Source organism: Desmodus rotundus, chromosome 11 (assembly GCF_022682495.2).
Source record: "Desmodus rotundus isolate HL8 chromosome 11, HLdesRot8A.1, whole genome shotgun sequence".
Taxonomy (NCBI): domain Eukaryota; kingdom Metazoa; phylum Chordata; class Mammalia; order Chiroptera; family Phyllostomidae; genus Desmodus; species Desmodus rotundus.
Genome location: NC_071397.1, coordinates 98,377,961 through 98,404,335, shown reverse-complemented (window position 1 = coordinate 98,404,335; position 26,375 = coordinate 98,377,961). Strand labels below are relative to the sequence as shown.

The 26,375-nt window shown below is 50.5% G+C and overlaps 1 protein-coding gene across 2 annotated transcripts in view; it reads right to left on the bottom strand.

Moving 5' to 3' along the window:
- SLC22A3 (solute carrier family 22 member 3) overlaps positions 1-14,942 on the bottom strand; it is a 74,287-nt gene extending 59,345 nt beyond the window's left edge. Inside the window, exon 1 of one of the 2 annotated variants that reach the window (XR_008425531.2) lies at positions 14,140-14,942. Coding sequence is in view for 1 of the 2 variants with exons in the window: in XM_024552013.4 (XP_024407781.2) it covers positions 14,140-14,541 (402 nt within the window). In the remaining variant the exon portion in view is untranslated. The remainder of the gene's footprint in view (positions 1-14,139) is intronic. The other variant, XM_024552013.4, reaches the window with a different exon arrangement.
- Positions 14,943-26,375: the final 11,433 nt, after the last annotated feature.

Sequence of the window (26,375 nt, the reverse complement as noted above, 5' to 3'; positions counted from 1 at the left end):
ACAGTGGGAGCAGCCACATCTCCAGCGGCGCCTCCCACTCCCAGCCACCACCACTGCAGCCGGCAAAGCGGACACTGTTCTCTCTTTTATGTAAAATATAAGTAGGAATATCTTTGAGGTGGCCAGGTCCCCGCCCATGCCCGCCGCCCAAGGTGGTCTTGCCCGCCCTTAGATGGCCCTGGTTTCGGGAGGTCCGAGTCCCAGCCCAGCATCTTCTGCTCTGTCCACAGTCAGCACCCGGTGTGGGGTCTGGGCCAGTCTGGCTCCAGCGACCCCAGACCAGAGCAGGAAGGAGGGAACTGCATGTGCTGGGTGTGGTCTCCGGCAGCCCTCCGAGCCACCTGCACTGGGGCAGTGTTAATTCTAGGCCCATGAAATGGGGGCTGGAGACGTGCTGACAACGCTTGCAGCTCTGACCCCCTCCTCTCCTGGGTCCCTCCTTAGCTTTAGCACAACTCCCAGCCATCCCAGATCCAGGAGCAGCCCCTGCCACACGCCTGAGGGCTGGACTTTTGGTGCCCTGCCCTTCAAACGCCTCCCTGGGCCTAGGGGTTCACTGTCTGCCCCAGATTCTCAGACCCAGCTGCCTGTCTGAGTGGATTTCCTCATTCAATAGCTGCAATCAGCAGCTATAATCACAGTCAGTTAGCACCTAGGACGGGCCAGACTGCCAGACCGAGCACCCTCCTGCCCCACACAGCAGCAGCCCACTTCACCAGGCCGGCCCCGGGGACCCCTCAGACTATTCACTTTGCCCTCATCCACCAAACTAGTAAGACTGTGCGCTTAGCCACCTAGTTGCCTTAGAGATAGACCGCCCCGAATCAGCTCAGATCTAAAATTTTAATTTTGCAGCCACAAATGGCCATCATCTAACTATCCACAGGGTAGATGAGTACAAAGGCAGTGTTATTTGGTTCTGTTATGTACGGTAATTTGGGTTTATTTGGTTTAGTTTAAAATCACAATTCTTGCACCTGTGCCCTAGATATACACGTGTCCCAGACAGGGCAGGTTAGGGGTGCTGGGGGGCAGGCAGGGGCCTCAGATCCATGTGCTGAGACGCAGATCAAGAAGCTCTGTGGGGAGGGCTCTAGGAATAGCTTCCTTTGCACCACAGAAACTCTGAGATTTATTTCTTGATTTTATTTTTTAAAAAGTTGATGCCAAATTAATTTTAATTAATTTCCATTTAATTTTCTCATTCACATGGCGTCCCTATGCTGGTTTGACCTGAAACACTCATTTGATAATAATAAAATGAAACTTATTTCTCATAGATGTCTGCAAAACACTGCTTTTAAAAAATCACCCATGTTAAATGTACACACAGTTTTCTCCACAATCCCTTAATCCCCCTAAATGTGCTACAATCTTTAGAACAAGAGAACCTGGCACCTCTCCCTTCTGTTTGTGTCTTGGAGGCTTCGGCTTACGTCCCTGCCCAAGGGGCTGGAGACACACGGGCTTTCATCTTGTGCTGTGGCTGCGCCACACTCCCAGTTGGCAGAAGCCCTGTGAAATCAGAGCCACCCTGTGCGTACGCGGGGCATCAGCAGCCACTGAGGAGGCGTCGGAGACAGGAGAACCCGTCCAGCAAGGAGGCAGCCAAGAGCATGCACGGAGGAGCTGCAGGGCGGGGGAGCCTGCAGCTTGCCCCTGCTTCATGTCTGCACTGGCCAGGTAACAGGTGTTCCGTCTCCTCTCAGGTGTGTGCAAGCACCTCAGCCTCCTTAGCGCATGACCTATGGGCTCTCCCTCCAGAGACCCGATGACATAACAGCAAAGACGGTCAAAGCCATGGGACTTCATTAACAGGAAACTGGCTCACAGCCCCCTTCTCCTACGCATCAGGGCTAATGCCCAGCACAGCCGGACAAGGCCCTGGACCCATCGAACTCCTACACAGGCCTTACTTGGGTGTCTCACACTGAACACCACGGTGCTGATGGCATGTCACAGAAAGCCAGCATTTCACCCCATCTGCCTCCATGCTGTGCACACAGGAATGAAAACGACTTTCATTCCATGCTCAATAAAACTGTATTCGTGCCATACTCTGATAGACTAATTTACATCTTCTAGGCGAACCTCCTTTTCTGCATTGGGAAGCCATGAAATATTAAACAGTTGTACCTCAGCATACAACTGCTAAAACAGTGGACACCAACCAGAAAGAAAAGCTCTCCAGCCACATGGGTGAGGAGAGTGAGACCGCTCTAACCACAAATGCTCGTGACGAGGCATGGATCTGCTCCTGCTATTGGAAGCTCCCAGATTTTCCCTCTGAACTATTCTCTGAGAAGCCAGGAAACATGGTCTCCCACACTCACTTTTAGGCTTTATTAGACATAAAGCACACAACACAAGTTAACAACAAAACCCACGAAAGACATGTTACATACTCCCTAAAGAGGAGCAATCGCGTCAGAATGACTTTACAATACTTAATGGTTTTAACATTGCACTTAAATATTTAGTTTAAGTGTTACTAACCAGATAATTGAGGCCAAAGGCTGTGCCTGGTGACAAGCTTGTGAGGCTGTGGTTCATTTTTCCGTATTATTCTCTAAATTTTCCAGTCCCAGAGATTGCTGTTAAAATAGACAGCAAGAGACTCACCTGTCACTTGGTCATTTCCCCGGCTCCTGCCCCATGACAATCCTACAGGGAGGTCACCAGCCTCCTAAGACAGGGTTTGGCGTCCGAACAGTCCCCTTTGTTCCTGCAGCCCGGCCAGCACCCACCCCACCCCCTCAGGTGGCTTCCATGTGTGGCTGGTCAACGCCAGGGCCCCTCCTCAGACTCTCCAGAGGCCCCAGGGTCTCGAGTGACATTAGAGAAGGCAGCACGAGGGTGCTCCAGAGTGCCAGCGACCCCACCCTCCCGCTCCCCTCCCTCCTGCTGACGTCATTCACAGCTCAGCACGCCCACCAGAAAGGAAGGGGCCCCGGGGAGCAGTCCATCTTGATTTCTGGAAACTGACCTCTAGCTTTTAAGTTAGGGACCTGGAAACAAACTCCGCTGCAGACACGACAGACACAGGGGATCCTGGGAATCAACTGACAATTGACCATTTGACTCAGTAAGGAAACAGTGGTGATGGATGTTGCCCGTGGTCCCCGATCACCCACAGTGACATGGCTCCTGGCGCCGCAGCAGCACCCTTTCCACCAACGCATCTGCATCACTAATTAATCAGCAACTGGGACCCAAGCTTCCAGAAAAAAAGTCGACAATAATCACCATGCTCATTCTCCAGGACTTTCATTTTTAATTTCCTGAAGTTACACAGTTTTTAAAGCCCCACTGAATGAATTGTTTTTTTAACTGGGGGGTTCTGGTCAAGACGGCGGCACAGGTAAATGTGGCACTCGAGCCCTCCCACAACCACATCGAAATTACAGCTAAGCTACAGAACACCCATCGTCCAGAACTGCCTGGAATCTAGCAGAGCAGGACGCCTATAGCTAAGGATACAAATTAAAAACCACGCTGAGACTGGTAGAGGATACAGAGATATAGAACAGGGTGGTCCCACACCCACGTGTAGTGGATAAAGTTGGGAGCAATATCTCAGCTGTGGTGGTCCCCCTGGTTAGCGAAGGGTCCCAGCCCAACATCAGAACCCCCAGCCCAGGGTTCCAGGCCCAAGAAGAGAAGTCCCGATAGGGAGAAGTCACAGTCACTTCTGGCTGTGAAAACCAGCAGGCAGTATGGCTGAGCAAGGAGAGGGCTTCTGGAGTCCCAGGCATTCCTCTTATAGGGTCCACGTATGGACTTACTTGGACTCCCTCTGATCTCCAGCGTTGGGGCAGCAGTTTGAAAAGCACCAGGGATGTACAGAGAGGAACTGAAGTGTCTGACCTCAGGGTGGCAGCTGTGGCCGCAGGGGTGCAGCTTTTTCCTAGGTAGAAGTGCTGGCAGAGGTTGCTGGTCCTTTTCTAGGTCCTTTCCTCACAGAGCCGGGAGGCAGGCACCATATCTGAGTCTCCATCAACCCGGCTCACACTGTTCACCCTTCCCAGTGATTCCCTGAGAACTCACCCCACCCAACTTGTGGGTCCACCCAAGCTGTTTGCACTGGCTTTTCCCAAACAGCCCATCTTGGCTCATCCTTCACACTTTCTTAAAATCTCTCAAACAAGCAGCATCTGGCCTCGGCATGCCCCATACCTCTTACTAAGTGGCCCCAGGCTCACTGCTAGCTGCAGCTGGCCTTGGTTCACAGCTTGGCCTCTCCTGGACATCTCCAAGCCCAGCACAAATAGCAGCCGTCTGCTTTGTAGTTCATGCTGGGCAGTATACCTAGAACCAGTATACCTGGTAAACAGCTTTGGACCACACTGAAGCACCACTGAACCACCTCCACAGGCAACCTACTCAGGGGCGGACTCAGTGAGCACCAGAGCCTGGCTGAAGTAAGTTCTGCTCTGTGGAGTCAGCCTCTGCACAGCTGCTCCTCCCTGATGATTGCAGCCAGTCCTTGCAGCCAATTGGCCTGGGGATCGATCCCTCCCACTAACTTGCCAATAGCAATCAAGGATCAGCTGCAACAGGAGGGTGTGCACACAGCCCACACAATGGGCTCACCTGCAGTGCCCAGCTCGGGTGATCAGGGAGGCTGGGCCACTGGGCCCTACAGAGCACCTCCTACATGAGGCCACTCTCCCAATCCAGGGAGATGTGACCACTCTACCTAATACATAGAAACAAATGCAAGGAGGCAGGAAAAATGAGGAAACAAAGAAACATGTCCTCAGTGAAAGAACAGAACAAAACTCCAGAAAAAAAACTAAACAAAATGGAGACAAGCAATCGTTTAGTTCAAATCACTAGTTATAAGATGCTCAATGATCTTAGGGGAGGAGTAGATGAACTTCATGAGAAATTCAACAAATAGGGAACATAAAAACAGAACTAGAAAACATAAGAAATAACCAGGCAGAAATGAACAACACATTAAATGAAATGAAGAATACATTAGAGAGAATCAATAGGGGAGCAGATGAAGCAGAGGATTGCATCAGCAGTTTGTAAGACGAGGAAGCAAAAATCACCCAATCAGAACGGCAAAAAGATGACAAAATCCAAAAAAGTGAGGACAGGGTAAGGAGCCACTGGGACAACTTCAACACTAGCACTCACATCACGGAGTGCCAGAAGGAGAAGAGAGAGCAAGGAATTGAAAACCTGTGTAAAAAAATAATGACAGAAAAATTCCCTAACCTGGTGAAGGAAATAGACATACAAGTCCAGGAAGAGCAGAGAGTCCCAAACAAGATGAATCCAGAGGCCCACACCAAAACACATTATCATTAAAATGCCAAAGGTTAAAGACAAAAAAGAGAATCTTAAAAGCGGCAGGAGAAAAGCAGATAGCTACAAGGGAGCTCCCATAACACTGTCAGCTGATTTCTCAACAGAAACCTTGCAGGCCAGAAGGGAGCGGCACAAAATATTCAAGGTGATGAAAAACAGGGACCTGCAACTGAGATTACTCTACCCAGCACAGCTACCACTTACATAAAGAGCTTCTCAGACAAGAAAAAGCTAAAGAAATTCATCACCATCAAACCAGTATCACAAGAAATGTTAAAGAATCTTCTTGAAGAAAAAGAAGAAAATAATAATAAAAATGTGAATAAAATGGCAATAAATGTATGTCTAACAATAATTACTTTAAATGCAAATGGACTGAATGGCCCAATCAAAAGACAGAGGGAGGCTGAACGGACAAGAAAAGAAGACCCTTACACGTGCCGTCCATGAGACCCACTTCAGATCGAAAGACACACAGACACTGAAAGTGAAGGGATGGAAAAGATGTTTCAAGAAAATGGAAATAAATAAGCAAAAAGCTGGGGTAGCAAAACTTTAGTACAAAGGCTGTATAACAAGAGACAAAGAAGGACCCAGCCATTTCATTTCTGGGTATTTATTTCAAGAAACCCAAAACACTAAATTAAAAAGACATGTATCCATATGTTCACTGCATCATCATTTCCAATAGCCAAGACATGGAAGCCGCGGAAAGGTCCATCACTGGATGAATGAAGAAGAAGGGGCCCATACAGACAATGGAATATGACTCAGCCATAACCCAATGAAATCTTGCCGTCTGCAACAACATGGGTGGACCTAGATAGAGGGTATTGTGCTGAGTGAAATGAGTCAGACAGAGTTAGACAAATACCCTATGATTTCACTTATATGTAGACCTAAGAAACAAAATAAACAAAACAGAAATAAACTCACACATACAGAAAATATTTTGACAGTTTCCAGATGGGAGAGGGGTTGTGGGGTGAGCGAGAAAGGTGAAGGCATCAGGGAGTACAGATTGGTAGTTACAAATAGTCACGGGGAGGTACAGTACAGCACAGGGAACACAGTCGGTAATGTTGTAATAACTGTGTACGGTGTCAGATGGGGATTAGATTTATTGGGATGATCACTTAGTTATGTAATATCTGATTACTGGGTTGTACACCTGAGACTAATGTAATGTTGTATGCCAACTGTAACTGAAAAATAAACAATTATTTGTTTAAAGTTAAAAAAATTTTTTAATCACATTCATTTGCTCACCTTCTTATAAGCCCCTACAGCGCTCCCCTCCCCATTTTTTTGTGTGGTTTGCTCAAGTGCCAGCCCCAGAGCTGCCCTGTTCCAGTGCAAGCACAGAACAGGAAAGTTAGAGCACAGCACCGTCCGGCCCAGACAAAGGGCCTTCACCCTCATTGGCCATCTCATCAGTCACTCATCCTTCCAAAAAGCTACACCAAGAACTGTAAGGGATTTTGCCTCTTCCCCTTACAAAGCAGAAATAAACTGTCCTTTCTTGGGAACAGTTTTAAAAAGAAAAAAAACACTGACCAGTGCCATTTTGTTTGGAAGGTGGGCAGCAAATGCCGCCCCTGTACAGCCCAGAGGGCATTATCCCAGACACCTGGACTGTGGTGAGCCCAGCCCCTCGCCGACCTCCACTCTATGCATGCCCAACTGTTCCTGGGACGCCTCTTGGGTGACAACAGAGATGGGCCGAAAAGTGCCAGGACAACTGGGAATGGCCGTTTCTGCACAACGGACGTCAGCACGTAAAAATGCTGGTCCCAGAGTGCCAGCAGGGCTGCTCCTTCCTGCTCCGTCCCGGTTCCAGGTGGCAGCCCCTAGGTGAGCACTGTGAGGATGACAGAACCCAGGTGCAGACGGGTCAGGGCAACCCTCTGCTGCAGAGGTGGGGGCAGTCTCCGCAGACCCACGGGTCAGGAGGAGAGCAAGGCCAGCCGGGGCGGGTAGGCCTTTAAGAAGCAACACTGCGCAGTGGTATCGAGAAAACTGCAAACACCGAGGAATAAAATGAGATCCTCATGCTGAAAACTACAGAACATTGTTCAGTGACACCAAATCGTGCCAGAGAAAATGTAGCATATCATGATCAATCAGATATGATCGATATCATATCTCGATCACAGTCATTAGCACAAAACTTCTAAATGTCTGTTTTCTCTAAACAAATGTATGGATTTAATGCTTAAAAAAAGCAGCAGCAGCAGCAGGGGCAGCGGCATGGCTGGGAAGAAGAGCTTTGGCGTTTTAATCCACGGAGGTCAATCTCAGGGTTGGCCTCGCTAAAATTATAAAAGGGGTTAAATTTGTCACTCAGTCCCTTTCTTGTTTGCTCATCAATTTAACCACAAAATGTATGAAATGCCGTGTAATTTCACCACATGTACTCCCGGAACACAGTGTCTGCCCTCGAGAAGCCTACGGTCTGCCGACAGGCAGAGGAAGGAAACCAGACACTCCGGGGTGGTGGCAGGTGGCTGTGCAAGGCCTTTCTGGGACAGGTAACTCTTGGCTGCATCTTTAGGTGAAAAGTGGACCGTCCTTGCGAAGAAAGGGGAAAGGTGTTTTGAGACAAAGAAACAGCACATTGGAGAGCCAGGGAGACTGCCAGGGTGCCCTGGAGGGGCTGGAGCCTGCTGGGGCACCTGCAGAGGCTGGGGGCACCTGCACGCCTGTGGGCAGAGTCACAGTGGTCTTGTGTGCAAACCCAGGAGGGGACTGTCTTGCAGGAACCAGCTTCCTACCATTTTATTAGGTGCCTGAAGTCTCCAGGAACTACACCTAAATGTTGTATTAGTCAGCGATGGCTGCAAGTAAGAGTTGTAACAAACACCCCCAAATACTCAGTGGCTTGGCACAAAAAGGCTTATTTCTCATTAACTTCACATCCCTATGAGATGAGTGGAAGGAGAGGAAGATGCGGCTATACTCCCTGTAGTCTTGTAGGAACAGATTTCCTTCCATCTAAGGGCCCCACCATGTCTTAGGGCTTTGGGGTTCCCTGCCAGCAGGGGAGGGAAGAAAGGAGAGGGGAATTGTGAGGACAGAGGGTCTTCTGGCAGTGTCACATGTCGCCTCCCCACCCTCCTGACCAGAGCTCCGTCACATGGCCCCACTAGCTGCGAGGGAGGCAGGGAAGTATAACCAGCTGTGTGTCCAGGAGGAAAAGTACAGGGTATTCTCTCCCTTAAAGCCCAATTAATCACCAAGAGATTTTTTAAAATATATTTAAGACAAATAGTTGGTGATTTTCGTGTTAGATCAGAGGTCAGCAAACTATAGCTCCAGAGTCCAGTCTGGCCCACTACTTACTCCCTCTTTCCCTCCCCCACCTCCACTAGCTCATCTCTAGTCTGTTAGCTCTTTACATGTTAACTCACGGCCAGGCACAAAGGCAAGCACTCTGCATGCATGTTTCAGACCAGTCACTAAGGCAAGAGCTGTTATGCCCATTCTAGAGCTGAGGAAACTGAGGTTCAGGCAGATTCTGTGACTTGCCCTTGAGGTTGAAATACAGAGGAGCAGGGATTTGGGTCCAGATCTATCTGACCCCAAAGGACAAGTATGCACTTCCCACCATTCCAAACTGCCTGGTGCCAAGAGTCTTTAACCCATACCTCAAAGAGCAGAGACACTTCTGTTGTACATCCCATTGGGCTGTCTCACCTAGCTTCGTCCAAAGCTCCACTGGCAGGTGTGCTAAGATGCCCAGGGAACGTGGCTCAGCTGTGGGTACCCCACCCTAACCGGTGACAGGGCTTCAGTCTCAGCTGACGGCAGCCCGAGCCTTCCGTCAGCACACCCAGTGTTCATCCAGTCAGCTCTGGGACTTCTGCCCTGAGCGCAAGGGGCAATGCTTCTGCCCAAGGTCTGCAGAGTGTGCTGGGGGGACTGGCACTTTATTCAGCCACAAAAAGGCTGTTTCACCCCTGGGACTCCCATCAGGCTGCTCATAAAGAAACGCCCAGTGTGTCTCCACGTGTGGTCCATGGACCACCTGCGTGGGCCTCTCATGCCTGTGAAAAATGAAGGTCCCGAGTCCCACCCAGATCTTTCGATTCCAGGTCTCTGTGGGTGGGTCACAGAAACACATGGCGCCCACCGTGGCCGGGGGCATTTAATAAATTGCTACAGATTAAATGATGATGAAGACGTGGAGAACTGGACATCCTTCTCCTCCTGAGTTCCTCGTGGACGCCTCCTTGTCCTCGCAGGCTGAGGTCAAGGTCAGTTAAAGGAAAGTTGGAGCAGCCATAATAATATCAGACAAAACAGACATTAAGATAGTATATATCGTGGATTTAAATAGGGTCCCTACACTATAATAAAAGGTTCAACTTACTACATAGATTTAAAAGTTCTAAATTTGTCCATACACGCATCCAATAAAATTGCCTCATATATATAACTTCTAAAATCTGCTGGAAATATAGGGAGAAACTGACAAGCCCGCCAACACAATGGCAAATTTCGACACTCTAATTACTCTCGAGAGACCTACCAGATGGCAAGTTGATTAAAATCTAGAATATTTTAACATAATTGACAAACGTCAAATATTGGACCTCTATAAAGCCCCATACCAAATGAAGATTGCACATCCATCTCAAACATGCATAAAACATTTATAAAATTGACTGCTTTAGAAGGCCAAGGAGCAGGTTTTAATAAAATTCAGTGAAGCACTATCATACAGGCCGCATTTTCTGACCACACCCAAGTTAAATCAGAAGTCACCAATTAAAAGAAAAAAACATCAACACATATTTGAAAATGTAAAACAAGCCTCTTAATAAATCATGGGTCAAAGAAGTAACAATAATAGAAATTAACAATCCAGAGGATGGAATAATAATTGAAATCTGCATTTCAAAACTGGCTGGTTGCAGTCAAAAAAAAAGTACATAGAAGCAAATCCATAGCTTTAAACACTGAGAATAGGAAAGAAGAAAGGCTGGAAATAATTGAACCGAGGATGCGACTGAACTTGGAGAAAGCACACCAGAAGTCAATCCAAAAACTAGAACAAAGAGGGGAGATTAATGAGCTAGAAAGTGAATAATGCCACAGTCGGTTCTTTGAAGTACTGATAAAACAGATGTTCTCCTGGTGAGGTTGATTCAGCAAAAAAAAAAAAAAAAAAAAACAGGGAAGGCATAAATAACAAGAGAAATTAAAAAAAAAAAAAGTGACGATCTTTGTAAAGTGCCCAGAGCATATCAGAGATTCAGTCCAGAGTCAAACTCGCTGAACTGCTTTCTCCGGGACCCACACAGCACGCTCCACGCTTAACCGACAGCGAGGATGCTGGTGGCGTGGGCGCCCACGGGCTGGCCCACACGGCCAGCCGGCCAGCCGTTTGTTATGGGTCGGATGTGGGAGAAGCAAAGCAGAGACCGTGAAGCAGGCCGGACGGTCCCAGACCTGGAAGCAGTCTCCGCTCTCTTCAATGGAGCAGCTAGTCCCTCAAATGGATTTTCCTTTGACTGTGGGAGAAAAATGGGCGGTGGAGGAAAGACAAGAAGGAGCCGGCCTGTTTCTGAAGGTGCTCTGAAGCCCAGTTCCTAGTGAGAAACCAGAGAAAAGCTCTCTCCGCACCCCCACCCCACCCCTACAATCCATGACATACAAGCAAGCATTTAAAAACCCTAACATCAATTGCAAGGACTCAGTCCGGGGCCGTGACGTGAAACCCTCAGGTGGCAGGGCTCAGACCCTGCTGCGTTGCATCACACTCTCCTGCCCGCGTCTGACGGCCAGATAAGGATGAGATGCAGGCAGGCGGCAAGTCTGCACCGAGGAAGTTAAACATAGCTGGAAAATCACGGCCCTGCCTTGAGCGGCAGAAACAAGTGGGGGAGCCGGCCTGAACCGGCCGGGCACTTGGCATTGAATTCTGCCTGCACTCCTCCGCGCTGTTTTCGCTTGGTGAGATGAAAAGAGGGTGGGTGAGGTTTAAGTGCCCATGTTGCAACGTTCCTATCAAGAGGGGAGAGAGATCCCTTTCCAGGAAATGAAGGCACGGCCTCCCATCTGCTGGTCTGGGGGACTGTCTTCCTGACCCCATGAAGTGGAACGAAAAGGCGCCGCAGCCCGAGGAGCACGAGAGTAACACAGTAAGGTGGCAAGTAAGGCTCAGGGAGATCCCTGCACCGTGAGGGTCTGGGTTTCAGCGCCTGAACTTGTTCCAGGGACTCAGAGCGCTGTGTGCGGGAGCCCCCTGTCCAAGCCCAGCCCGGCTGCAGGTGGGTCTGGGTCTCCAGCGTGTGGCGTCCATCTCCTGCCTCGGTGCCTCTGCTGAAACCCAGGACAACGCTGTCTCCCCCACAGCGTCCCAGGGTGAAATATAATAGCCACACGAAGACATTCTGGACTTCCCACATCATAACCGCCCCCCCCTTCTCCATGATTAATATGTTCAACTTCAAGTCTCTAAGAGCACACTGGGTACATGGTGTTAGCCAAAGATAGAACTGAAGTTCCTTTAATCATCCTGACAGAATGCAAAAGACCGTATTCTAAACCAAAGACAGCAAAATATTTGCCGTGCAGAGCTCCCAGAGAGAATGAGTTGCTCGGACGGCTGAACTTCCTGAGGAGCCGGGGGCTTCCTCTTAATCAAAACATTGAAAACAAACAAACCAGAAGAAGCAAACAACTTGGGATGTTAAAAAAAGTCTCTCTGGTACACTTCAAAAACTTTTCGGTGGCCTTCAGGAGCGCCTTCTGATGCTGTTTTACTGTGCCGTGAAGATTTTTATCATTTTATCATTTCTCCAAGTGGGCCAAGCAGCCACCCCGTGACGCCAGGGATGGCATTTGCAGCACTGGGACGGCTCGGTCCCTCCCGCAATTCCACATGAGAGAGCTGAGCCCAGGCAGGCAGATTCCCACCAGCCATCCGGCTCTCTGAGACAGTGCCAGGACCCCAGTTCCCTGACCTTTCACCTTCCACACTCCCTTTTAAGAACCGTCGACTTTCAAAAAAACCACTCAGCCCTCCTTGAAATGACCCCACAACGCTTGAAACAACCCGGGGACGCTGACTGTTTCTGAAGTATCTGTCGGGGCACTCACTCACAGATTTTGTTTCCCTTCTCTGAGGTGCAAAAATCAGTTCTGTTCATGGAAATACCCCTCAAGGGTGTGTGCCTTTTGCTCTTAAGCTTAATTTTACTTTGTTTCAAGTTTAAACATCTTCAAAAGTCAGGCGTCTACTCTCCAAGAGAGGTGTTCTGGTTTGCTAGGGACGTAAAGGTGCAGAGCCCTGGCGAATGAAACAGATGCAACTACCTAATAGTGCAATTGGAAGGAAGCACCAGCGATAAGGCAGGCTCCTACCCAAGTCCACACCCTATCCGTTTTAGCCAAGTCAACTATGAAATCTGTAGCAACAAGACCACCGCAGTCTGTAAAGCAGTCCCCAGCATTACCGGTGGAGTTAGTAAAAATTGAAGCACCCCAAAGCCACGGATACGCTGCACTGCCTGGTGGGCTGCCACGGGGTTTTCCCCCAGAGCCCTGCGCCCATACACAGTACGCGAACACACTCGCACACGGCCCTGTGGAAGAGGCTCGACCTCAAAGATCCACAGTCCCAGTCCCCAAGAGAGGAAGTCAGCAGACCAGAGGACACCATTACCAGAGGCAGGAGAGGCCCTGCTGAATCCCGTTTCCCCATTATTCAAGTAGGTGCTTTAAAAAAGTTAACGTCAACATATAAAGGCAAAAGTTTTCTTTCCCAATTTGCCTGTGCACACTCGATCGTTTTTTTAAACTGATCTGTGATTACAGACAAAGTTCAATAAAACTTCTCGTCTCTCCACCCAGGCTCTGTGGAGGCTGGCCCGAGCCCTGGAACTCAACAAGAGGAACATGCAAACTGCCCCCGCAGGCCGGGGCAGAAGCAGTCCCGCGGTGGAGGGTAAGGGGCCACCCACCCCCAGTGCACTGCCTACCCAAACATACCGACGAAAATGTGGGGCCTGCCCCCACCTGGGCCCCAGCAGCCAACACTGGTAAGTGGGGAGTGGGGAGGGGTCCACTTTATGAGGCTGGCATCCTCTCCTGGTGCATTCCAGTGATTTATTAGCAGGGAAAAATTAAAACTTTATTGAAAACACACCAGCTTTCCCAACTTCTCTCAATCATTGCTCTTTGCCCCAAAGCAGTTTTACCGAAATCATTTCCTTGGATAGCCTCGACCTTTGTCCCCTTGCATTTCAGATAGTCATTCCGGCAACTGGAGAAAGTCGTGCTGCCTTCAAACGCTGGTTTGGCCTTTCCTTTGCTCCCTGCGGACCATGAGCCAGGGGGGACCTGCTCAATGTTGCTGGCCGGACGGGCGGCCAGCCCAGGAGTCTGGGGGGTCTTACCGCCAGCAGACCCCTAACTCCCAATTAGTGCGCAAACACGTCTCGGAGGTAACGGACACAGCACCGGATGCTTCCATTCCAGGGGAGGTGTGTGCGAAGCATCTTAGGACCCCCCTGAGTTTCCTTCTCGCCCAAATCCCCAGCTTCTCTCCGTTAACGCACTAGCGCAGGGAAATCAAACCGAAGGCATTTCCCAGGCATTTACGGCGCTGCCCTTGCGAGAGTGGAATGACCCAGGTCGGCCCCCACAGGTAACCAACAGGTCCCAGCCTGCACGGACCTTCCCTAGTGGCCGGCTGTCACGGTGCCCGTGTCTGCGGGGGTGGGAAGCAGAGCCCTGTCCTCTCCCCACCGGCGCTCACGGCGGAGCGTGGGCCGGGGCACGGTGTCCCCGAGGGCCGGGCGCCCTTACCTCGCTGAGGACGGTGGAGTGGGCCTGGGCGTAGCGCCAGCCGCCCCTGCACGGCACGAGCGGCGCCGAGCGGTTGGGGAAGGCGGCGAGCGGGTCCGCACAGCTGAGCGCGGCGGCGGTGGTGTTGGCCGCCTCCAGCAGGAAGCGCTGGCAGTGCCCGTGGCCCCGGAGCTCGGGCGCCGTGCGGTTCCACTCCTCCTCCGGGCTCCAGCCGCAGCGCTCAGCCAGCGCGGCGGCGCTCGGCCCGCGGCACCAGTAGTGGTCGGGCCGGCTGCCCAGGAAGACCACCGCGACGAAGAGGAAGGCGAATGTGACGCCCGTCAGGCACAGCAGCAGGAACACGCGCCGCTGGAAGCGCCCGAACTCGCCGGCCCTCTGCAGCGCCTCGTCGAAGGAGGGCATTGTGCGTGCCGCCCGCCGCCCAGGCTGGAGTGACCCGAGGGCCCGCCGGCCGCCGGCTTTACCCCGCCGCCTCCCCCGCGCTCCCGCCTCACTCCCCTGGGCGCTGCGCCAGCGGCCGCGGTCCCTCCGTTCCCGAGGCCCTCGCGCCCGCACCTCTCGCCTCCCGCCCGGGAGTGTCTACTGCGGTGCGGGCCGTGCTCCCCCAGGGCGCCGCCGCGGGGTCCCGGCCGGAGGTGGGGGCGCGGAGGGGCCCGGGAGGCGCGGTCTGGCTGAGCGCCACCGCGCGCACGGGGGACCCAGCCCGGGACTGCGAGTGACGGGCACAGCCTCCGGCCTGGCGCGGAGCTCCATTCGGTCCCTGCCAGCAGCCCGCTCGCAGTTGCACTGGGTTCGGCGCCAGAAGAAGAGAGTTTCAGAGTCACCCAACTACTCCCGGGCTCCTCGGACTTGGCCTCTCGGCTGTCCCGAGTGCATCCCAGGGAGCTAACGACGCGCGCCTCGGGCCTGCGCCTGTGCCCCGGAGACGCCCCTGCAGCCCTCTTCCCCTTCGGGCACAGAGGCCGCTCCGCGCACCCCTGGGCCCGGCAGCCGTTCCTAGAACAGGGATCCGATTGCACAGCCCAACCCCGCGGGATTCAATGTTGGCTACATCTCAGAGATTGTCCAACTTCTTCAAAAGGGCAGCTGGGCAACCCACAGGGGCTAAGCGTCTTGTTCAGCGGCCTGAAGTTCAAAGTGTGACAGATTTCTTTAGCCAGGGACTTCCGACCTACTCTTGGCCTGAAGTTGCCTGGAAATGGTGGTGCATCTTGGCCTGAATAGTTACAACTTCTTTGTTGGCTCCCCAAGAGACTCATATCTGCTGCCTTCCCCGAGCCACTTACCACCATCTCTAGGCTGCGGCCTTCTCAGGGTGGTGACAGCGTGGTGCCCGCTCGGGGAGGAGCCTCCTACCTGTGGAGGTGTCTTCTGAGAATGTCTCCAGCCCTTCTCCCCAGCCCCCCACCCTATCCTCAAAAAAGCCTTCTACCCTGAGCTCGCTTTCCTCCGAGGCTGAGAGGCTAATAGAGCCCAGACTTACGTTCCCCCCTCCAGAGCGGGGACCCCGGGCTGCCTAGATTCAAGCTGGCTTTGTCCCCTCACCAGCTTGTGGCCTGGAACAGCTTGGTCAGCCCCAGCTCCCGGTCTGTCAAAGGAGGCTCATGCCCCCCTGGGGCCACTGTGAGGACTGAGTGAGGACAGACACAAAGAGCCGGAGAAGTGCCTGGCACACGTGCGCCCTTCCTGTGTTAGCTGTTGCCACTGCTGGGGCTTGTGGCTGGGTTGGCACTGCGCACTGCAGGGACGTCCCCAGGGCTGCAGATCTCCTGTGCAAATCCCCAGCGTGTGTGGGCACGCAGGAGGGCCTCACCAAAGGGCAGTTCTGTCATTCCTCTGGACGCACCTCTGTCATCTGGGCACCGATGACTTCTCTGTCTACACGTCTCATGCTCCAGGGTCCAGCCCATGTTTCTAATGCTGCCTGGGCCTCTGACTCCAGCCGTCCTCCTCACACCCGCTGCCTCCTCCTGGCCCCCTGTTGGCATCACCATGGCTCGGCCCCACCCCCAGAGTCTCAGTATCATCTCAGCACCCCTCGCTCCTTGGGCCTCCCTTGCTCTTCAACCCCACTCCCCCCAACATACACTGGCAACCTTGCCTCGCTCCCTGCCCTGCCTTATCCATCTGTAAAGTGCTCAGCACCATCGAACAGGAGCATATTTTTATTTCTTTGCTTATAATGTATTTTTACGTACTTATTTATTTAATCTACCTCCTTCCAGTAGGATGCAAGTTTCTCGAGGGCAGAGAGCCCGGTCTGTTTGGTTCATTTCGATATCGTCTGAAACAGTGCCTGGTTCACAGCAGGTGCTTGGTGCACATGTGCAGAATAAACGGGTGCTTCTCAACCCCCCTGCCCCCCATACGGACAAAGATATCGCCTCCTCTCCTCATCCACCAGCACTGCTCAGCCTCAGGAGCCCCGGGGGTTCCCCGCCCACAGCACCTCCAATCTTTCCGCTCCTCCCGTCTTCCCGCGGAGCAGCTTGGAGCTGCAACCGCCAAAGGCTTGCCTTGCTTCCCAATTCACTTTTCACTTCTCACACTCTCTTTCAAGAACCGAATCTATGTCCCTCACCAACTTGTTCCTTCCCAGGACTGCCAAATGGAGCTTCTTGCTAATCGTCACATCCTTCTGGAACGTTCCTAAATCTATGCCTGTACAAGCCAAGTTCCCTCCTTCCCATTTCACTTCCCCACCCCGCCCTGCCCACTGCCCAGGAGGGCTTGGGATGAATGTTGACACCCCCACTCCAAGCCTCTCCCCCCCCCACAACTGCCTTCCTGCCCCAGCAATGCCATCTTCATCTGGACCCCTAATATGCCTAAGAACCTTCTTATGGAGCTGGGTTGCCTTTCTCTTTGTATTATATTTGTCGGGGCATTTTCATTTTGATCACCTTTGCTTAAAGAAGAAAGAGGATATAATCTGAGCATACAGACCAGACGCCCTTTGGAGCCAGAATGAGGGGGTTCAAATCCCCTTTTGCCCCTTACAGGGAGTGACCTTGGGCAAATTATTTAGTCTTTTTCTGTAAAACTGAATAATAATGCAAGCTTTTTGTTGTTCATGCAAGCCTCTGAGAATGCGCTAAGTGCTACCTGATGGTCAGCTACTACTGAAAAGAGCAGAACAATGCCACCCAGCCCTGGAATGAGCGAATGTCGCGTCATGTTTGCTTCAGACAGGTTGTTGTAAGAACTAACGTTTGTAGACACAGTTGAAGTCCTCTGTATGCCTTCAGGTCCTGTCCCCCATCCCCTCTCGTCCTCCCCAAGGCAGCCACCAGGCACCCCTTCTTCAGAAGGTGCCCCGGGAAGAGGGCTGAGGACCACTGGGCAGGCATCCTGCGGTCCCAGCTCCCAGAGAGGGGCCAAGGGCAGGGGGGCGAGAGGAGGGATGGGTTTTAGGGGGGTACAACCCTTAGCCCTTGGGGGAAGGCAGCAGAGGAGCCTGGAAGGGACCCCCAAAAGCACAGGACCTCCCTTGCCCAGGTGTAGCTGCTACAAAGTTGTTATCCATGTTCTAGTCCTTTAGATCCACAGGCAGGGCAAACAGACAACATTGTACTTGGGGTCCTTTGAAATTGATGTACATGGTACCAAACTACATATTTTTCTGTCACTTCTCTTTCCCTCCACAGTATATTTCTGAGAACTGTTAGCCTTGATAAATATGGACCCAGCTCATTTACTCTGCATCCTACAATTTCTCCATTCCTCCGTTGAGGGACGGTAAGCTCATTTTTAATTTTTCACAATTACAAATAATACTGCAGTGAGCCTTGTGCACTTGTGCAAGAATTAGCCTAAGGTGAAAGTCTAGAAGTACACTAGCAGGACAGTGGGTGGTACGCAGTGCCAGGTTGCTCTCAGGGGGGCGCCCCGATTTGCCTCCCGTCATTAACACGTGAGATTACCCGCCTCCGAGCCAACTCTCCGGCTTGTCAGACTCCAGCAGGTAGCAGGCACTCCGGGGGACACTCCACTCCGTGTGGCAGTTTTCACGCCCCTGATGTGGTCAGACGGAACACGTGTTACCTGCTTATTCATCACTCAGGCTCCATCCTCTGCGAGTCACCTCTTCGCATCCTCTGCTCTGCTCTCTCTGTTACTTGTTTTTTCTTACTGAGTTTTGGGGAAGTTATTTGTACATTTGTGTATTCTGCTTCTTCATCAGCTGTACATACACTGTTGTCTCAGTGCGTGGCTTGTCTTTTAACTCTGTTTACAGTGTCGTGGTGACTACAAAAAGCTTAAATTCTCATGCAGTAAAATGTATTCATTTTCTTTACAGCTCCTGCTTTTTGTAGATTGCTGGGAAAGCCCTGTGTCAATGTGTCTCTGGGCTCTTCTGGTCGGACTCTCCTTTGTCTGCCTCTGTGCCAATGGCTCACTAGTGGTTGCGATCCTTCTATCATAAGTCTTGACATGGAGTAGGACAATCCCACCTCCGCATCCTCGCCCCTGGCTCCTCTCCAGAATTATCTCGGCTCTTTGGGGGCTTTTTTCTTCTATGTACGTTTTACATTTTATCAAGGTCCGTAGAAATTGGCTGGGATTTCTATTGGACATTGTGCATTTTATTTCTCCCCTTACTTCAGAGGTTTTTCAAGAGAAAAGTCAAATCATGTTCACCTTTTCCTTTAAATACCAAGATAAAACGTAAAGATTACAGTAAGCCTGGTCATTTTAGTGCAGTTCATGCATATATTAACGCGGGTTTTCCTAATGCAGGTGGTAGAATGCTGAAAGATGAAATACTCAGTTTTGTGAGATGCTAAAGCTACGTCTTAAATGTGAAAAGGTGAAAGTTATGTGAAAAATCCAAAACAAAACCTTTCAGAATGTGGCCCAAAGGAATAGGCTAAGGAGAACAGGAAGACCCAGCAGGAAATGTTGATGTAAATAGCAGGGTTGTATGGCTGCCATATACACACAAATGCTCCTGTTTTAATTTTTTCGGTCTTTTCATTGAATTAGTGTGGTCTAGATGACTTTGCCATTTATCTTAGTAGAGTGGGTGGAAGGTTCTGGCTGAGACTCCAACACAGATACAGCTGGGAGAGAAGCTCGGGAGACACGGGGAGAGGAGATGTTTGTAGGTAAGGAACCCGTCTGAGCGGCGAGATGGGGAGAGGAGCACATACCTGTGTCTCATTCTCATGTTAAGGTGTCATAGACTCTGGAATTTAGAGTCTAAATTCTAATTCCAACATTACGGTGAGATTAAATGTATGTGGGACCTCTTCACTTGTCCTAAAAACAGACTGGAGTCTCTGTGTTACTCATTTGCCTCTGCCGATTCAGGGTCCGCTGAGACCGCGGGTCTCTCTCTGGTGTCACGAAGACAGCCGGTCATCTTCCTCAGTCATCTCCGGGTGACAATCCCATTAAAAGCCCCATGATATGTCTTCCTCGAAGTGTCCTCAGACACCGGAGGCTCCTCGCGCCACCAAAGGCAGGCTGCCCCCCCATTGCAATCACACCACCAGCTCCAGTCCCACCCCAGCTTTGCCGTCACTCACACTCACTACCGCACACCGGTCCTCTGTGAACACTCACAGGACAGAGACTGCGCCCGGGACTGTGCCACGTGCTTTACCCCCGGGGGCCCTTTTACTGCTCAGAACCGCACTAACCGGGTATGGTCATCCTTTTGCAGATGGGGAAATGGAGGCTTGCAAAGGTTGACATCATTTGTGCAAATGTCACCCAGATTTGTGTGGATCATGGGAAATCAGACTGGTTCTGCCGCCCCATCCACCTCGTCACCTCCACAGTGATGCTGCCCCTGCATCTTCTTTTGTAATTTCCTCTGACTTTTAAGTGAGTACAAACCTCACTTAAGATATCGCTTTGTTTTTGTTATGTTTTTTTGGTTTTATTAAAATTTTTTATCCTCATCCAAGGACATTTTTTTCATTGCTTTTAGAGAGATAGGAAGGGAGAGAGAGAAACTTCGATGTGAGAGAGAAACACTGTTTGGTTACCTCCGGTACATACCTGGACTGGAGATCATCTGTACCCAGACCGGGACCACACTGCAACCAGGCACGAGCTCTGATCGGGAATCAAACCTGCAACCTTCCCACCACAGGACAACGCCCCACCAACTGAGCCACACCAGCCAGGGCTACTTTTTTTTTTTTTTTTAATAAAACTGTCTTATGCTTTCAGTGATAATCTCTATATAAAACTTTAGACATGGGAGTACCACAGAGTTTTTTTTAACTAAAGGAAATTTTAGAAGTCATGTAGTCTAATTTCCTTATTTTGCAATCAAGTAACTCAGGGCCAAAGAGCTCAAGGGACTCAGCTAAGATGACTTCACCCCACTCACAGCAGCAAGTGGAACCAGGACCCAGGCCCACAAGCTCTTATAAAATGCTGACTTGGTTTAATCTGTAAAGTTATTGTTTCATAAGTTATTTTTTGGACTACAAATATAATATATGCTAGAAATTTAAAAGAAAACCTTTGCCTTTTAATACCAATATTAAGTAATTTGCATGACTGTGAAATCTACTCAGTCTTCACACATATAAATTTTTTTTAGTCAGTTAAAAATTTTAGAGTATATAACGGGAGAGTTTGTTACAAAAATATAGATTTTTGGTTTTGCATTTTTAACACTGGAAAAATAAGTGATCTAATAATTCCAAAGCATTGTACTTGTTTAGGGAGAAAAAGACAAAGATCAGTCCTGGCTGGTGTGGCTCAGTGAATTGAGCACCAGCCTGCAAACTAAAGGGTCCCTGGTTCGATTCCCAGTCGGAGCATGTGCCTGGATCACAGGCCAGGTCTCCAGTAGGGGGCACTTGAGAGGCAACCACACATTGATATTTCTCTCCCTCTCTTTCTCCCTCCCTTCCCCCTCTCTAAAAATAAATAAATAAAATATTTTTTTTATAAAAGAAAGGAAAAGACAAAGACCACTGGCCAAACCCAGGTGAGCCCCACACCCAAATTAAGTGGACCATGCCAATGGCAGTGCCGCCTTCTGACAAGACACCAGGACTTTGCAGGACACAGTTATTGGGGACACTGGGTGAAGGGTGCACAGACACTCTCTGTACTATTTTTGCAGCTCCTTGTGAGTCTTAAACTATTTCAAAATAAAAGTTATTTTTACAAGAAGAGTAATGGCGATTGGTTTTGAAAAACTTGTGGTGGAAAGGGACTGTGCCTCTGAGTTCTTCCCTTCAAGGACATGACAGTCCCTACACTCCAGATCCAGCCCCTCCCTGGCTCTGCTCTGTCCTCAGTGTCCCCGTGGCTCTTGGAACCCCCTCCAGAACTTGGGGTTCCACAGATCGGGGCAGGCTGCCCAGGAGCCCATGGGGACTTGGGCCTATGGGGAGATGCTGCTGCATTCCAGAGATCGGGGTCCAGTGGACCCTCAGAGCCCCACCCATGTGTAACCTGGGGGCTGCCTGGGTGCACACTGTCTTCAGTGTGACCTTGGGCTTAGCATAGAGGGCAAGTGAGACTGAAGCCACAGGCTGTTTCGAAATGAACATCCACCTTTAGATGGGCAAACAAGCAGTTTTCACCACGCAATGACCACTCAGAGTCCCCTAAGCCAGTCTTGTAAGATGGCTATCACCCAAAAAACTGTGTTTCTTCTGCCCTTTTCCTGTTCCAGCTACTGGTGTTCATGAGTGATCTTACTGCAAAAGACTTGATGTTTTTGCTTAATAAATACAGTCACACAAGGTATATAGGGTTTTGTGGGCACATTTCTTAATGCACCTATGGACACACCAGAACCGTTGGTATTCAGGGAGCTGGCCCACCTGGACGTCCCAGCCTCTGCTCACAAGCACGCCCCGGCCCCGCTCCGCGCCCGCAGGAAGTCCTGTCTCACAGGGAGCAGGATTGCCCCTGCTTTCATGCCTCCAGCACCTCTGGGAGTCCCCAGGGGCTCTCTTGGGGCCCTTTTTTATGTGTATCCCACACGCAGTTGGACAGTTTTCTGCTTTTTCCTTCTTGTACCTTCCAGGAATCTCTAAGGCAACAGTGGGTGGAGTTTTCCATGTGGCCTGGAATTGCGTCTTATTCACGGCTTGTGCTCCTGTCAGAGCCCTGGGGAAAAAGAGTGGGGGGTCAAAAATCTTACCTGGAAGTCTTACCAGGACTGGAAGGGGTCATAGTTTCCCTAGGCAGGGAGTGGACCAGCACGAACTGGGTTCTATCTAATTCGAAACTACAGAGGAGGAATGGTGATGTGGGCAGAGGTTTTTAATTCCAGGGATAAGCAGATTCACGCCTGCTGGTCACACCCACTAGGGGCCACTGATGAGTGGGAGTCAGGGGTCACATTCTTTCCCACAGGCCTCCTGGGCGACAGTCAAACCAGAGGGCATGCCTGGGTATCCATCCTCATATACCCTGTTTGTGCTCACCTGCTTGGCCAGCCAGTGCACACCTGACTCTCAGCCCCAAACCAGCCCAGCGCTCTGTCACAGGCTGATGCTAGCCTCCCCCGCTGGGGTTTTCCTTCACCCGCTGGTCTGGCGTCTCACCCTCACAAGCTAAGCCCTCCTTCCCGTTAGCCAGGGGTCTTCATTGACACCCTCCAACCCATGCCGTTTCCCACACGTGTCCTTAGTCCTCTCACATTGGAAAAGCAACCTCTTCTCCCTGTCTTCTGCCTACACCCCGTCTCACACACAGACACACGTTCGTGTCCATGGCACCATCTATCCCCACGTCTTCACAACAACAGGGCTAGAACAGCCCCTCTGCCGCTTACTTGCTGCGTGTCTCAGAAACATCACTCATGCTCACTGAATTTGTTGTTAGTACCCTGGGGATTAAAAAAAACAGCATAAAGCCCATCAGACAGTAAGGAGAAATAAATAAAACCTTGTAAGTCGATTGCTTAGCACAGTAGTTTTGGACGAAAAGGAGGGTTCAGTCAGCGTTCACTACTTTTCAGAATCCTTTCCACTTCCAAGTGGCACTCGGTCCACTCGCCACCCCATGCCTCTTTCCTGAACTCTGCTTGTTTCTCTGAATCTCTCCAGGTTTGTGCTCACGTCCTGCCACTTAGAGCTCCACGCACGCCACTCAGCAGGAGGCACTCCTCCCTAATTGTGTCACATAAGTGGCCATCATTGTCTTCTCATTGACAACCACACCGCGCTATGTATTTCTCTTGTGCGTTTCCCTGGGTGATGCTGGACACTCCACAAGATGTTGCACAAATAATTTACTAGCCTCTTGTGTTATTTCAAGGAAAACCCGATGACTCGTTTGGTTAGCAGCTTAGAATATGTGTATTTCCTAAACCTCTTTTTTTTTGTTTTCTGAATGCTTTACTCTAATAAGGTATCTTCCCCCATACACTAGTGGGAAAAAGTGAACTAGGTCTTCTGTAGTTTCCAGAAACTATTCTTTCCTGTTCCTCCAAGAGCAAGACAGCCCTGATCTCACATTATCAAAATGGGCCCAGAGGCCTGACGCAGTTGCTAATTATTGCTCCACTGACGTTTTCTGATGCGCTTCTGTCCTGCCTGTCGTGAGTGGGTGATGCCAACAACACAACAAGCTTACGGAGGAAACTTGGCAGGCGACGGCGCTTTATGCCTCCCTGCCATCTCCGGCGTCATATAGGCACAAGCAGAAAAGATCCTCGTTCCGTGTTGTCGACAGATGTTCGCTCCATGGAGTGTGTTTTACACGCCAGATCCGGTGAGAGACGAGCTCATATGTACAAAAATCTTCCCCCTCGGACTTTTTATGACTGTGACATGTTTTCTTTCGCAGATGTGATGTCTGGAGCGATACGCGTAACCCTCGCTCGCACTTGGAATGACGCAAATACCCCAGGGGTCGTGAGTGCACTTGTTTTCAGATGGCAAGTCCCTTCTTCACAGTATTCATTGTCCAAGTATTTCGGGAATTCGGCTTGGGAAAAAATGTGAAGTTGAGCTTTCACAAACCAGCTCTGCCATAGTTTCTGAGATGAGTGAGTATTACCCTTTCAGGGAAGGCAACACGGATGGACAAGAGTAATGGAAACGGCTCCAGACGTTGCAGGGATGAGCTGCTGGGCAGTGCGCCCTCCTGGCTGCAGCCCTTGAACTTCATGTCATGGACAGGCCGAGTGTTAGGATGTTAAAGAAAGATCCCGTAACACAAGCTCATCAGCAGATACCAACTAGGCAGAGACGCTTCTTAAACGAAGTGCTTTTTAACTTTTGAACGAGAAGTGGGGTTTCAGTCCTGGCTGGATGTGTAACACACCCTAAGGGTCTGTGCCTGAAATTTCAAACTTTAAAATATGAAACAATTAGGTTTCCGAAGCTCACCGTCAAAACGTGTTGGAAATAACACTGCCTTTCCTCAGAGTGTGTTGGAACACAATTGGCTTTCCTCAAGGAGCCTGGAGTAAAGCCCCAAAGGGAGCTGACTTTAACCCACTTACATTCCAATTTATAAACCAAAATAATAACCGTTATATAACCGTTATCTTATTTTATTTAAACCTCCAATGAGTGGAACAAAACATTTTCTACCAAAAAGAAATGTAAACCCCATAAGTGGAATCTTTTAGATAAGCATAGATTTTCTTAGTTGAAGAAATAGCATTCATTTCTAAAACCATGTCATAAACTCAAAATGCATCACTCGTTTGGAAAAACAGGCATGCTAAAAATTGTCATGGGCCATTTCGTTTTCTGGAGATGGCACCGCAAGCCACAGAGCAGGGGCCGAGCAAGAGGCGGCTGGGGCACGCTCCCAGGATAGCCCCGCCTTGGTAAAGTGAAAGGCCACTTTAGAGACGTCTAAGAGACCATCAGACTTCAAGGTGTGACTTGAAGGGAAACTCGGGTTTGAATAAGCCTGGGAAGCTTGACAACCAAACTAAACGCTTTTACTGTAAAGCTTCTCAGAGCCCTTAACGTGCATTATGTTGTCTTCAAGAGGGGCGTGGGGTGGGCACTGTGACAACCGTGGGATCCCTCTCTCCCGGGGCATCTTAAAGGACTGGTATTTCCTGGCGGCCAGCTTTGGGGAGCACAGGCAACGCAAGGAATGGTTTTATGACATCTGTGGCAGTGTCCGGTGGGTAAAGGAGCGAAGTGTGGCCTGGACAGTGGCTTTGATTTTGTGGCTTTATGGCTCCTTGGAGAACTAAACCCCAAAAGTGTGATGAAGAATAAGGCCACACAGTTGCGTGTAGCCCTGTCCTCTTCATGGTTCATGCATTCGTACATTGACTCACTCACCAAGTCCTGCTATGGGGCCAGGTGCTGGAGACACAGAGGTTAATATAAAATATTGCCCCTGCCTTTACTCTCCAGGGTAGGAGGAGCAGAGGGACCTATGAAAGCACATCAGAGGTGCCAGGCTAGACCACCAGAGACATAAAAGAGGGGGTGGCCAGTTCTGCCCGGGAGTCTGACCACCCTTTGCTGGGTCTGAGACATGGGGAAGGGCCTTCCAGACTGAGCAGGAAGCGTGTGCAAAGGCAGACACCAAGATGCCACGTATCACGTTTGGAAGGCTGCAAAACGTCTCCTACAGCTGGGATCTGGATCGGGAAGAAAGCCGATGAAAGATGAGTTGCTTAGTGGAGAAAAATCCTTTAAGGCTATGAGACTAGAGGCACGGTAGCCCTTTAGGAGTCTCCGTCCATGGTCCCGGGGAGAGAAAGTGGGCAGTTCCACCAGGCAGCGACCGTGGGGGTGGCAGAGACTGACGGAGTGAGGATGTTACGGAGATCGGAGGACCGCTCTGCAGCAGGAGGTGGGGGCCGGGAGAAGGCGGAATCGAGGGCGACCGACCAACAGGTACCTGATGGGGGCAACTGCAGAGAGGGTTGGCACGGCCAGTCAGGAGAAATAAAAAAACAAGAGACTGGGGAGAAAGAGGAAAGCCAGTTTCAGGCATGTTGAACTTCAAGCACGCCAGGGACATACATCCATGTGAGGTGCTCGATTGCCAGCTTATCGGTTCTGTGAGAAAGCAATCTGGGCAGTAGATAGAAGTTTTGCAAATTGTTTGCCTGTCTCTTTGATTTCTTTTCTTTTCTTTTTTTAAGAATTTAAGCATGTTTAGGTCTCTACTTGAAGAGGGGACCAGGGGAGGGAGATGAGGAAGCATAAAGGGAAAGGAAAGAAAGGAAAAAGACAGACGGGGGAAAGGCTCACAGCGCTACAGCTGCATTCCTCCCCTGGGCACAGCCAGCCCTCCTCGGCCTCTCTGTACTCATACTCCAC